Source organism: Cottoperca gobio, chromosome 7 (assembly GCF_900634415.1).
Source record: "Cottoperca gobio chromosome 7, fCotGob3.1, whole genome shotgun sequence".
NCBI lineage: Eukaryota > Metazoa > Chordata > Actinopteri > Perciformes > Bovichtidae > Cottoperca > Cottoperca gobio.
The window spans coordinates 16,905,610-16,918,810 of record NC_041361.1 but is presented as its reverse complement, the minus strand read 5'-3'; the positions used below and the strand labels follow the sequence as shown (position 1 = coordinate 16,918,810).

Here is a 13,201-nt window from a genome sequence, read left to right as displayed (position 1 = left end):
ACACCCACTATGCACAAACCTTTATCTTTATGGGTGGCACATATCTGTGCACCTGCCTTTTGAGACGTGGCTGCTAGCTAACAACAATCAATGCGCAGTGTCAAGCTAACCCGAAAGAACAACACATTACAAGCAAACACCTTCACAATAAAAGCTTTATTCGAGGGGAGGGGGAAATGCAGTAGCTAACACATTGGTGATACAGGGTAACTTTTAACGGGAGTCCAAACTCATTTATCTGAAAAGGTTTCGATATGTATTTCTTATTTTTAGTACCTTTTCCAGCAATAAATGTATTTTACATGATACAATCGCTGCGTTTCCGGTGAGACTCTTTACTGCTTGACGAAGCTGCCACGAAACAAAACAGATGGTGCTCAAAAAGGATGTCTGTCATGTTTGTCATTGTGTTTGTGGTTAAAAATCAAATGCTTCTAACATAACACACAGGAATAAAAGGCTAATGGTGTTAAAGGGACTGTGTGAAGAAAGTGTGTTGCAGTTCCCCGCAGTGAACTATCCTTACCATAAGCGTATCTGTTGCACTGCACAATAATACAGTTGCCTATATGCTGTAGAAGTTTGTGTGATAAGTGTAGGCATATAGTAGTATTGCAAATACGGTATTAGTATTGCTTTTCACAATATTAATACAGCATCCACAATACTAAAACAGTATCCGCACATATGTGGGGACACTGTTTTAGTATTGCGTATATTCTGTCAATACTGCAATGGTATTGCGGATATTTTGCGGATATTACTGAGAGGATACTGTGAAGTTCCTGTATTGGTATTGAAGATACTGTGCGGATCCATTGTTGTGAATACTGTGATGATAATGTGTAATGATGAAGACATGTAAACTTTGAATAGAAATAAGGTAAACATCTATACGGAGCTTGTTTATCAAAAACATTTCCCGGGGAGGATCCCCCGGACCCCACTCACAAAAACTCAGAAACCCCCCAAATAATAAATCCTAATGTAACCCCTGTACATTATTACTACACGTACTACTAACATGTACCAGCATTCATTTATTTTGGCTTATTACCCTTAATGAAGAATAGGGAGTTGTACTTTCTCTCTGTGTCCACGAAAAAGAAATGGGCATCCATGATCTGTTCAATTAATCATTTATTTTCTCTCTTAGGTTACTTAACCAGACGTATCAGTACACAGGTATAAACAATTCAATGGCCTCTATACTGTATATTGCAGGACCTTTGGAATTCATTAAATTGTATACTTTGATAACCAAGTGACTATGACTTGAATACAAGTGCACTTAGCGTTGGTTTATGATTATAAGTACGTAGAAATGTTTAATGATTAGTACACGTTTGAAGCAAATATTATATTTTTTACTTTAATGCATTGATAGCTTACGTTTCTAGTTACTTTGCAGGTTTAGATGTTTAATACAGAATATAAATCAACTAATACATTATGATGTATAGGTTAAGCTACCCAACCTTTGCCAGCTGCAACATTAAAGTCATGTACACGTTAATGCAACACTAATTATAATCCAATAACACGACACACACACACACACACACACACACACACACACACACACACACACACCTCATTCATTTTTGTCAATGAAGGATTTTACTGCTGTAGTTGGTTAAGGTGGAGCTACTTTTCAACTATCTTGCATAAAGGACTGCAACGAAATAATATTTGCATAATTCATCTGTTGATTGTTTTATCCATTAGTTGATTGATTGTTTAGTTTGTAAAAACTTCTGAAGATAGTGAGAAATGCTGTGACAAGTTCTCCAAGCTCAAAGTGACACCTTAAAATGATTAAAATCATTTAAAAAGGAAAGGCAGAAAATTATCAAATTATTAAAGTTGGAACCATGAAAGGTTTCTGCATGAAAAAGGACTTCAACACAATCAAAGTAGTTGCCAATAAAAGTGTCAATCTACTAATATTGTAGCTGTACTTGTAGGCTACACACTTGAAAACTTCATATATTGTCTCAGCTCAACAATAATCATAATTTGTAAAGTGACTAATAACTAAAGCTGCATGTCAAATAATTGTTGTGCAAACATGAATCCAAAACGGACATAAACATTTATTAATATATTCAGGCTGTACATTTTTTCTGAACCCATTCTGCATCATGAGTACTTTTACTTCTGCCCACTTCAAGTATAGGTCTATTATGGTGCTAATACTTTACTACTTTTACTTAAGTAAGCTTTTGAATGCAACTTGCAACAGAGTATTTCTACACTGTAGCTACTTTGACTAGATGTACTTGTTATGCATTTACTGTAAAAGGCCTAAATCAGGGGTGGGCAATTGATTTTTACAAGGGGCCACATGAGAAACCCGAGCTGTGTTGGAGGGCCGAATCAACAATAAATTTAACTTAATTCTGATCAATATTATTATAACACTGAAAAGGTGTTTTACAGTATGTTAAAGATAAGCAAGTAATCAACTTCATACAAAAAGTAATAAGTGCTTTTGATGTTTTTCAGTTCACTTTACTTGTTCAGTGAGAAACATCCGTCTGTCTTGAGCTTGAACAAGTGCACTGAACTCTGGTTGAATGTCTGAGGTGGATATGTGCAGGACAGCTGACAGGTGATCATCAGTGATAGAGGATCTGGATCTGGATCTGTTGAACTTCATCACTGAGAATGTCTGTTCACATATGTAGGTAGATCCAAAGAGGACCAGAATCTTCTGAGCATGTCTCCTCATGTGTGTAAAGTTCTCCTCTTTCAGGGAAGAGTAAAACTCAGGCAGTGAGACTGACCCAAAGTGACCCAATGAGTTCAAGCTGAACATCACTGGGTGCATCATCCACATTGCATGTAAATGGGGAAAAATCATGTGCATTTCATTCTCAACTGTTTTAAAGTCTTGAAATCGCCTCCAAAGCTCACCATGCAGTGCTTCTAACATGGATGAGTTCCTGTGGAGGTGATCAGCTGATGGTGTGGCTTCCTTCAGTGTTGGCAAGTGGGTGAGAATGTTGTCCTCCATTTGGCTTGAGAAGCTGCAACTTTCTCATGAAAGCCTTCACTGCGCTGTACATTTCATGCACAAAAAGGCCCTTGCATTGCAGTTTGACATTTAGTTCATTCATTAGTGCGTCACATCTACAGCAAAACCAAGGTCTGCCATCCAGTCTGCATCTGAAAGCTGTGGGACGTCTTTTCCTTTCTTCACACAGAAGTCTTGACTCTTCTCTCAGGTCCCTCACTCTTAGCCCAGGCTGAGCCACCTGACAGCAGGCGTGGTAGCCTATGTCCCCATGTTCAGTCTCATTTTCCTCCAAAAGTGCAACAAACTGTCTCACAGTGCTTGACATCAAATAAGCTCTTGCCCTGATGAAGTTAACTATTTTAGTTACAACATCAACAACATGGTTAATGTTTAGAACTGACTTACACAACACTTCCTGATGTATAACACAATGCAAAAATACCAATTTCTGTTCAGGGTTCATTTCTGTCACTTTATACTGCATTCTCTTCACAAGTCCAACATTTTTCCCGTCAGATTTGGACAACCATCCGGTGTCACGCCTGCCAGCTTGTCCCAATTCAGTCCCAACTTGTCCACACATGCATTTACCTCCGTGAACACATCCCTCCCTGTTGTTGTCCCTTTCATTGACTGCATGGCTTCTCAAATGCCTCCTTTTTCTCCGGACATACGAGTGCTGCAGAATCCACCAAACACTCCTTGATAAACCTTTTCTAGAGATGTTGTGGGATAAGACATAACTTGTGTTGACAGGTGCATCTCTGGATGTGCAATGTTGAACGGCGACTCAAATTGTAATCCTTGAACACAGCGACCTGCGCACCACAAACTAAGCACCCGGCTTTACCTTTGACTTCTGTAAATAAATACTTAGCAGTCCATGTCTTCTTGAAAACGCGGCATTCTGTATCAATCTTTCTTATTTTGGCGTGAGCGGACATTTTGAGGGCCAGCATCACTTGTAGCTGTTCACGCGCGCGTTTAAAGTAAAACAGCACCCTTTTCAAAATAATAGCAACACAGTTAGAAAGTTATTTACACTATGCACGCAATACAATGGTGTTGCTTTTATTTTGAAAAGGGTGCCGTTTAAAAATATATATATACTTTTTCATATATGTTATAATTTACGACTGTCCTCACGCAGGCCGGACAGGGCCGGCCAAAGGGCCGGATGTGGCCCGCGGGTCTGGCCTAAATGCTTCTTCCACCATTGTAATTCACCGACTAGCCCTCCAGGGGGCAGCAGCGCTCCCGAGCAGCCAAAGTGAAGAGACGTAGAGGCTCGTGCACAGAACAACTCGTGCACAGAACAACTCTGGACACACAGCAGGCTCTTCTTCCTGTTTACATGTCAAATGTGAAACAGAAGTTTTGTCAACAGAAGGCGGGCGAACTCCAATAATGTAATCTCCGGCCCTGCAGGCTAATCTGCAAGGAAATGGCCGAGACAAGGTCTGTAGAGAAGTTCGTTGACTTTTATATTAACGTTATAATTAATGTCGTTTGCGTCAGGAGAAAACGTCTTGTCAATCTGTGTTCAGATAGTAAACGCTAGATGTTACCCTGAGTATCAGCACTTTCAAATATCGCACAGGCTGCATATTAATAATGTAATATATGTATATATTCAGTCTGGTTCATCTGTTTACCGTCTTCTTCTGTTAAATATGTTTTCTTTTAAAACAACTTTTTGTAGTGTGATGGAAATTATGATTTCCTCCGACTGTTTTAATAAAATCATAAAAATTGTATATTATTTAAAGAAATTCAGCATAGCCACTGTCAAGAAGTGTTAATACACAGGATGTAGAAATATAAACATATTGAAACATTTCTCTAAATATACTTATTTTTTTCTAAAAAGTTCCAGACCAAAATGGTCCGTAGCTGAACAATCACCCATATATATATTTTTTTTTTATTGTGATCGTGTGTGTTGTGTAGGTCTCTTAAGTGTTTGTCTCTGTTGCTATTGACTTGTGAAGCACTTTGCACCTATTCATTTATGTACTTACTTAATATTAAGGTCCATTCGATTCTGTATCATGATGTTCTTAATCATCTGGCCTTTGATCGCTGACACGCAGGTTCAAAAGTACATAATAAGTTCTTATTTGCATTAGTTGTCCTCTTCTGCTTTTTCATAGGGAACCCACAGCTGTAAATAATGAAATTGATAAGCCATCGTTAATGTTATTATTAACACCTGTGCTTCTCCTTTTATAACTCACTGCCTGCTGTGAATAAGACCGACTGTATCTTCTACTCTGTTCCTTTTACTCTGTCTGGACTATTTCTAGACGTATACATATTATATTGCATATTTGTATTTTCCCTTTGCTTGTGTTCTGCTGTTGCTTGTTTACTATCCTGTGCTTGTAGTCAATTGTTTTGCTCCTTTTATCATTAACATTTTGTCTTTTATTTTTATCATATCTTTTTATAATAAATATTTTTTATAATTGTATAATAGCTTTATAAACAGTTTGTCGGTTGATCAATGGCTATTGTCGTTGACAAAAAAAAAGGTATTAAAATAATAAATGAATAAAAAATTACTCTACAAGGTACTTATTGACACGCAACACAACATTTAATCACCCATATTCTCAATATACTTCAATACATCAGTATAAAAGAGCTACAGAAGATCATTTAGTGGCTTTAATGAATATTTCAAGCTACTGTGTCTCTCTTACACTATGAATTACTCTTTTACACTGCAGTCCTTTGTTGGGCAACCAGATTTCTGGGCAACCACCGGAGGACCCAGACCTTCTGTCTGCAAACCTGAGGCCGAGGCACCAGCAGCTGATCCCGACACCATGTGGACCGGTGAGCTGCTGCAGAAGAACTAAACATGAGTAGTTCTGAAAAGTCCACTTCAGTAGAGGGAAACTAAAACCAATTATTTGGGTGTGATGATGGAGGGAAAGTTTTGTCCTCCTCACAGGTTGTTTCACCCTCTTTGTCCTCTCCATCTCCCCCTCTCGCAGAGGAAGCCCTGGTCGGAGCTATCGTGGCTGCTCAAGCTCTACTACTGCTTCACCGTAGCGTCTCTGCTGGCGCTGCTCGGCCTCGCCCTGTCCAGCATCCTCAAGCAGCGCATGGACACGGATGTGACTGATGAGGACAACTTCACTGTGTCTCTCATCCAGTTTGTTGGAATATGTGAGTAAGGTAGAAAGCCATGTACCATCAGGAAGTGGAGCCAGTTTGCAAAAAGCAGAAGTGTTTCTGATGCTATCATGTGATTAAAGCGGGAGGATATTAATGCAGTTGCTTAACTTTGGATTTCTCCCAAATGCGTCACTGTGTGCTGAGGCTTTATCCTTCCCCAAAGTGTCTCTGTTCTGTATCACCATCATACTACAGTTAACCCTATACAAGAGTCACAGCGGGTTACAACTAACGGGTATTGTCCTTCTTGATTGTTCTCCCAATTATTTGTCTACATTAATAGTTTGTTCTATTAATGTAGTTGGTTACTTTGTGACCGAGATGTGTATGTTGGTGAACTTTTAATGTAACCCTTCTGTGACACTCCGGTGTACCAGGAGATGGCAGCATAATCACAATGACTTTGAACTGCAACTCAAGCTAATGTGTCAAGAATTGAGCTCTCCAGAAATGTAGCTTTTCTAGCTGGAAACTTAATTATTTGATTTATCTTGGTGAGTACTTTATAAGCCATATTTTAAACCAAGTACAACCCTGTCTCTAGCAGTTACCTGGAACTGTACAACCTGGTGACTTTGCTCATTTTCCTTTAGAAGCAGAAAGTATGTCTTTGTTTCTTCCCAAGTCATATTAAGTCCTCCGCTCTTGATTCTTATCACGTGGCTTGTAATCAACAACTCCCCCTCCGTCACATGAACATGCTCAGAGCCAGATTGGAAAACCCAGAGAGGTACCAGAGCCTGTTGATAACCAGCTTCATGATGCTGCTCATTGATGGTCATGTTAGGGACACATCCTGAATATGATTTAAAACAACAACAACAGGAATGTAATTGTGCACACAAACATATTCACAAAAGACAGCCCACCCCCATCCGCATCACCTTCCATAGCTATCTGTTGTTTTATTATACAGTATGTGAATTAACTCTGTGGGGAAATTGGTGCTGAGTCATGAAGGGCTTGAACCCGTCCCAGCATTTATTAAAGCAGAGACAGAAAAGTTAATGATTTATTTGATTTGAAGGTTTTAGTTAAGTTAAGAAACCTTTGAAATAAAGCTTTTTGTTAGCTTGTAATAGGCATTGTTATTGACGTTTTATACACTAAGTGGTTAATAGAAAAGATCAGTACCACAAACCATTTATATAAAATATGAATGAATACTGCTCTATAATGGAGTGTGTGAGCGTTAAAGAATTAAAATAATATACATGTAATGTTACAATTATGAAAGTGTAGCTATATAAAGAGAAAATGACTGTAATGATGGGACTCGTGTTGCATGTGAGCGTTGTGTGGCGTGTCCCCTGCAGCGTTCTGCATCTACTACATCAGCCGGGGAGTGTTGCAGGAGAACAAGCAGGAGCTGGTGGTGTTTGTGCTCAGCGTGTTGTTGCTGATGGTTCGATCGGTGGTCAACTACTTGGTGCTGGAGTCAAAGAGCAAGCAGGAGCTGCTGGTAGGTCGCCCTCTACTGGACTCTCTGAGACGACACACTGCATGGGGAGTGTTATAATTAATTATCATTCATATAATTATAATACAAAAAACTACAACACAGCTTTGGAATTGCTGACACTTAAAGTTTCCGAATCTTCTTTAAATACTGAAATGTTTTCATGACTTCTTCTTGTTCATTTCACTGATGTATTGATATTACTGAAGGATTTACAAAACCAACATGAATCCAAGTGAGAACATGTATTTACAGCCTGGCTCCAAGATGTTAAAACAAGACAGACATGCAGACACAGCATAAAGAAGTACATCAAACATAGCGAAAATACATCTTCAGAACTCTTATACATTTATAATAACCATGAGGATTAGAAAGGATTAGAGTTCATATCTTTGACGAAAGATGAGAAACATGCACACGACCTTACGAATGATGCAGACAATTAAAGTACATGTGAGAATAATGATGTATCTGTTATCTGTTAATTATATCCCTTAAATTGATGTTAATCATCAAGTTCTCTCTTTTCCTCTGCTTTGTTGATTGTTATTTTATCTAATCATATTTTTATCTTTATTATATTTAGTTTTGTATAATCTGTAACCATGTGATTTCTTAAAAATCAAATACAAATAAATAAATCAAACTTATACATAAATTCTTAAAATTACAATTTAATAACTCATTAAACTTTGCTTTTTTAACTCAAAGATCATTTTAAAATTAAAAGTGGGGAAAGGAGAAAACACTGCTGTTATTGTGCAATGTTTGTTCTAGTTAGAAGAATGTCGAGCCCCAACATAGCTGCTAAGTTTCTCCTGTCTAGTAAAAGCTTTGCTGATGAGTGACCTGTAGAGTCTCTACTGACGCCTGCCCTGAATAATGTTACTCCGGCACTACACCATGTGCTTGTCATTGGATGGCAGTCTGTTGGTTGAAGGGACAGTCCACCTCTTCCAGACTGAAATGCATCGACAACTATGAGATGGATTGCTATGAAATGAGGATGTTCATGGTCTCCAGAGGAGTAATCCTACTGACTGATCGCCTGACTTTAACTGTTGCACCATCAGGTCAATGGGTTGGATTAATGACTACAAACCTGCAAAACTACATTAGTATTATTACTACATCATTTTGGCAACACTCACACATGACTCTTTACAATCGTATACTATAAAGGATGTCGTGTGTATATATAGAATGAAGCATCATCCAAAATTGATTTATTTGATCTGTTTGTTTCGCAGGCTCGTTTTGTGTGCATCATGTGTCTGGGCATAATCCACGTCTTCTGCACCACGATGCTCATCAAGAGGCGCAACATGATGGCGTTCCGTGTGGGCGGCGCCTTGGATTCTCTCCAGGAGCAATACTTCCTGCTCAACCTGTGTTTCTCCATGGTGACCTTTGACCTTCAGGCTCAGGTACATGTGCATTTGTCTATACAGAATGTGACACACAGCCTCTATAATATGTATATGTATATATATATATACACAGTATATCTCAAAAGTGAGTACACCCTTTAGATTTTTGCAAATATTCTGTTATATCCTTTCAGGGGATAACATTATCCTACTGAAACTTTGATATAACTTAAAGTAGTCAGTGTGCTGCTTGAATAACAGTATAGATTTATTGTCCTTTGAAAATTACTCAGTACACAGCTGTTAATGTCTAAACAGCTGGCAACAAAAGTGAGTACACCCCATAGTGAACATGTCTAAATTGTGCCCAAAGTGTCAATATTTTGTGTGACCACCATTGTTATCTAGCACTGCTTTAACCCTCCTGGGCATGGAATTCACCAGAGCTGCACAGGTTGCTTCTGGAATCTTCTTCCACTCCTCCACGACGACATCACGGAGCACACGGATGTTGGACACCTTGCACTCCTCCACCTTCCTCTTGAGGATGCCCCACATGTGCTCAATTGGGTTTAGGTCTGGAGACATACTTGGCCAGTCCATCACCTTAACCTTCAGCTTCTTCAGCAAGGCCGTTGTCATCTTGGAGGTGTGTTTAGGGTCATTATCATGTTGGAAAACTGCCCTACGGCCCAGTTTCCGAAGAGAGGGGATCATGCTCTGCTGCAGGATGTCACAGTATATATTGGAATTCATGTGTCCCTCAATGAAATGCAGCTCCCCAGTGCCGGCAGCACTCATGCAGCCCCAGACCATGATGCTGCCACCACCATGCTTGACTGTAGGCAAAACACATTTGTCTTGGTACTCCTCACCAGGGTGCCGCCACACACGCCGGACACCATCTGACCCAAACAGGTTTATTTTGGTCTCATCAGACCACAGGACATGGTTCCAGTAACTCATGTTCTTGGATTCATTGTCTTCAGCAAACTGTTTGCGGGCTTTCTTATGCATCGGTTTCAGAAGGGGCTTCTGTCTGGGGCGACGGCCATACAAACCGATTTGATGCAGTGTGCGGCGTATGGTCTGGGCACTGACAGGCTGACATCCCACTTCTGCAACCTCTGCAGCAATGCTGGAAGCACTCGCACGTCTATTTTTGGAAACCAACCTCTGGATATGACGCTGAGCACGTGGACTCAACTTCTTTGGTCGACCCTGGCGAGGCCTGTTCCGAGTGGAACCTGTCCTGGAAAACCGCTGTATGATCTTAGCCACTGTGCTGCAACTCATTTTCATGGTGTTGGCAATCTTCTTATAGCCAAGGCCATCTTTGTGAAGCGCAATAATCCTTTTTTTCAGCCGCTCAGAGAGTTCCTTGCCATGAGGTGCCATGTTGTCCAGCATTCAGAGAGAATTGTGCCCAAAACACCAAATTTAACAGCCCTGCTTATCATTTACACCTGAATCCTTGTAACACTAACGAGTCACATGACACCAGGGCGGGAAAACAACATCATTGGGCACAATTAGGACATGTTCACTATGGGGTGTACTCACTTTTGTTGCCAGCTGTTTAGACATTAACAGCTGTGTACTGAGTAATTTTCAAAGGACAATAAATCTATACTGTTATTCAAGCAGCACACTGACTACTTTAAGTTATATCAAAGTTTCAGTAGGATAATGTCCCCTGAAAGGATATAACAGAATATTTGCAAAAATCTAAAGGGTGTACTCACTTTTGAGATATACTGTATATATGTATATATATATATATATATATATATATATATATATATATATATATATATATATATATATATATATATATATATATATATATATATATATATATGTATATATATGTGTGTATATATATATATATGTATATATATGTGTGTGTGTATATATATATATATATATATATATATATATATATATATATATATATATATATGTAATAACGGACTGCCATCCATAGAACAATGACATATAAAGAAACAAACTGATACACAAGTATCTCTTCAAATGACTAGTGACTTTCTTAATGAAATGTTGTTGGTGTGTTTCAGTTGTGTCTCTGTATCCTCATCACAACATCGGACTCGGCCATGTCTGCTCCCAACATCATCATCCTGGGAGTCGGAGTGGTGTGGGCCTGCCTGACAGCCACTGTCGGAGCTGTTGCGGTGAGTTCTCTTTATCCATTGTTTTCACTCGTAAAACTGCTCTTCACACAAAGGGACCATGAACTAACCAGAACATATCATACAGGATGGATTTTGAACCTTCAAAGCACATGTGGTAACGTTCAGAGACATTCAGTGTTGTATCTAACTACTTTTTGTTTTTCAGGTTTTAAAGGAAGCCAAGGTGTTAGTGTGGGTCTTCATGGTGCAGAACCTTCCTCAACTAGCCTTCTTTGTTTATCTGATGTACGAGGTGAGCTGCCAATGAGTTTTCCCTGAGTTTTTCAAATATTTCAATGTATCTGTATGTGTAAGAATACTTTACAAATACAAATACTGATCCATAAATAATTATCTGTTGCTTTCCCAAGAACATTGTAGTGCTCAATATATGTTGAGGCTATTCCTCGAGACATTTGGTTATTCTAAGAGGCTTTTCCCAAAACATAGGAAATTAAATGAGTTAGTAGTTAATAGTATAGTATGTCATAAAAAGTTATTAAAAAGTAATAATATAAAGATAAATGAGTTTCAAAGTGTCAAAAAAGTCATAGTATAGTTTGTTATAAAAATGTCATAGTATAGTGTTTAGGAAGAAAGTCTTAATACGTCATAAAAAAACAAAAAGGATTTAAAAGGTCATAGTATAGTATGTCATAAAAAGTTATAAAAAGTCACGGTATAGTATCTTTTAATTTTGGACAATTCTATGACATACTTGACTTTACTATGACTTGTTTTGCTTTAATTACAGGTGGGAATGAAATGGTTCCAGGACAGCACGTACAGCACGTACACCCTGGAGGCTGCTGCCGTCACAGGAGCTTTGATTTCACTGGCGATTAAAGGAGTTTTATTCTGGGGCCTCATCAGATTGGTGCACAGCTTTGGCCAAGGCCTGAGAGAGAGGAGTGAGTATACTTTGTGATGTCTCTGCTGTTCTTCTCTTGGTTTCAGTCAATCCAGCGTTACTCTGAGTGGACGACAAAAACAAACATCAGGGGAATATTAACTAATCTTTGCCGATTTCTAAATATCCTGAACTTATATCTTGATCACGTGCCCGACTGTACTGACCTCGAGTGTGTTTATATTGACGAGAAAGCGGCAGAACATCCAAATGTTGTACTAACCTTACATTGTTTGCAGTGTTTGCAGACAGCAAGTGTTAAAACATCCGATGGTCGTGGTCCAAGGATACAGCTGCACGCTGAGGCCTAACATCAAGAAGCTTTTGCACTGGGCTGCTATGGAGCTCATATTATTCAACTCCACAAAAAAAGTATCAGTCAGCTGACATAGTTTTTCTTTTTTTTATCTGATGTGCTGATTACAGTATATTGTATTTTAGCGAACACTTCTTTCTAACATATCTACAGGACGTCAAAGCATCACAACTGAAACTACATCAAGTGCCTTTGCCGGGTGGAATCATGATGGCTTTTAATTAGTTTTTGCTGTAATATACATTGTAATATCATAATCTGTTGGTGTTAACTGTGTAAACGCCAAAGGTTATTTTAAGAGGCCAACATCTTCCATCTCAAAAGAAGCTTTTATCTTGAAAGGGCTTTTGTTTTCTTCCTGTAAATTACAACGAATGACTGACTTTAGTTTGCTTTTGTAAACGTCTAACTTAGATCCTGTGACCTGCATTGTCTTGACTACTCCTTTTTTTTACTTACTCAAGATTCTTAATAAAATACCAAAACAAGATTGATGTTTGATCTGTTCCTCATGAAGACGACTGAAAGGGAAGTTATTCGGATGCAACTCCCCTTTCCTTATTCACATAGTGAGAGAACTGGAGTTACATCCAGGTAACTGACTGGTTTGACGCATGTTGATCAAACAGGAGGATACACAATTCCCGGTTAAATTTTCTCTCCATTTATTAAAGTGCACTGGAAAAAGAAATGTCAGGCTTCATATTAACAACATTAACAAACTTACCCATACAAAAGTC

At 38.8% G+C, this 13,201-nt stretch overlaps 2 protein-coding genes across 7 annotated transcripts in view; one reads left to right on the top strand and one right to left on the bottom strand.

Moving 5' to 3' along the window:
* The window catches only part of LOC115010442 (solute carrier family 35 member E2A), a 17,805-nt gene extending 12,669 nt beyond the window's left edge, over positions 1-5,136 (bottom strand). For 4 of the 5 annotated variants that reach the window (XR_003832474.1, XM_029434977.1, XM_029434976.1 and 1 more), the window contains exon 1: positions 1-100. This exon is cut by the window's left edge and continues 161 nt beyond it. The gene's annotated coding sequence lies outside the window, so the exon portion shown is untranslated. Of the gene's footprint in view, positions 101-5,043 lie in introns of those variants that run through there. The other variant, XM_029434978.1, reaches the window with a different exon arrangement.
* On the top strand, positions 4,332-12,951 carry LOC115010443 (uncharacterized). Of its 2 annotated transcripts, XM_029434980.1 has the most exons (9): positions 4,332-4,480; positions 5,755-5,863; positions 6,025-6,199; positions 7,525-7,670; positions 8,921-9,097; positions 11,119-11,235; positions 11,402-11,488; positions 11,990-12,146; positions 12,385-12,951. In XM_029434980.1, the coding sequence occupies exons 1-9, from the start codon at positions 4,467-4,469 to the stop codon at positions 12,405-12,407; spliced, it is 1,005 nt and encodes a 334-aa protein (XP_029290840.1). In that variant the 5' UTR covers positions 4,332-4,466; the 3' UTR covers positions 12,408-12,951. The 2 variants fall into 2 exon arrangements, with proteins under 2 accessions (XP_029290840.1, XP_029290841.1); XM_029434981.1 differs by lacking the exon at positions 12,385-12,951 and having other exon boundaries at positions 11,402-11,481; positions 11,990-12,132.
* The last annotated feature ends 250 nt before the right edge of the window (positions 12,952-13,201 follow it).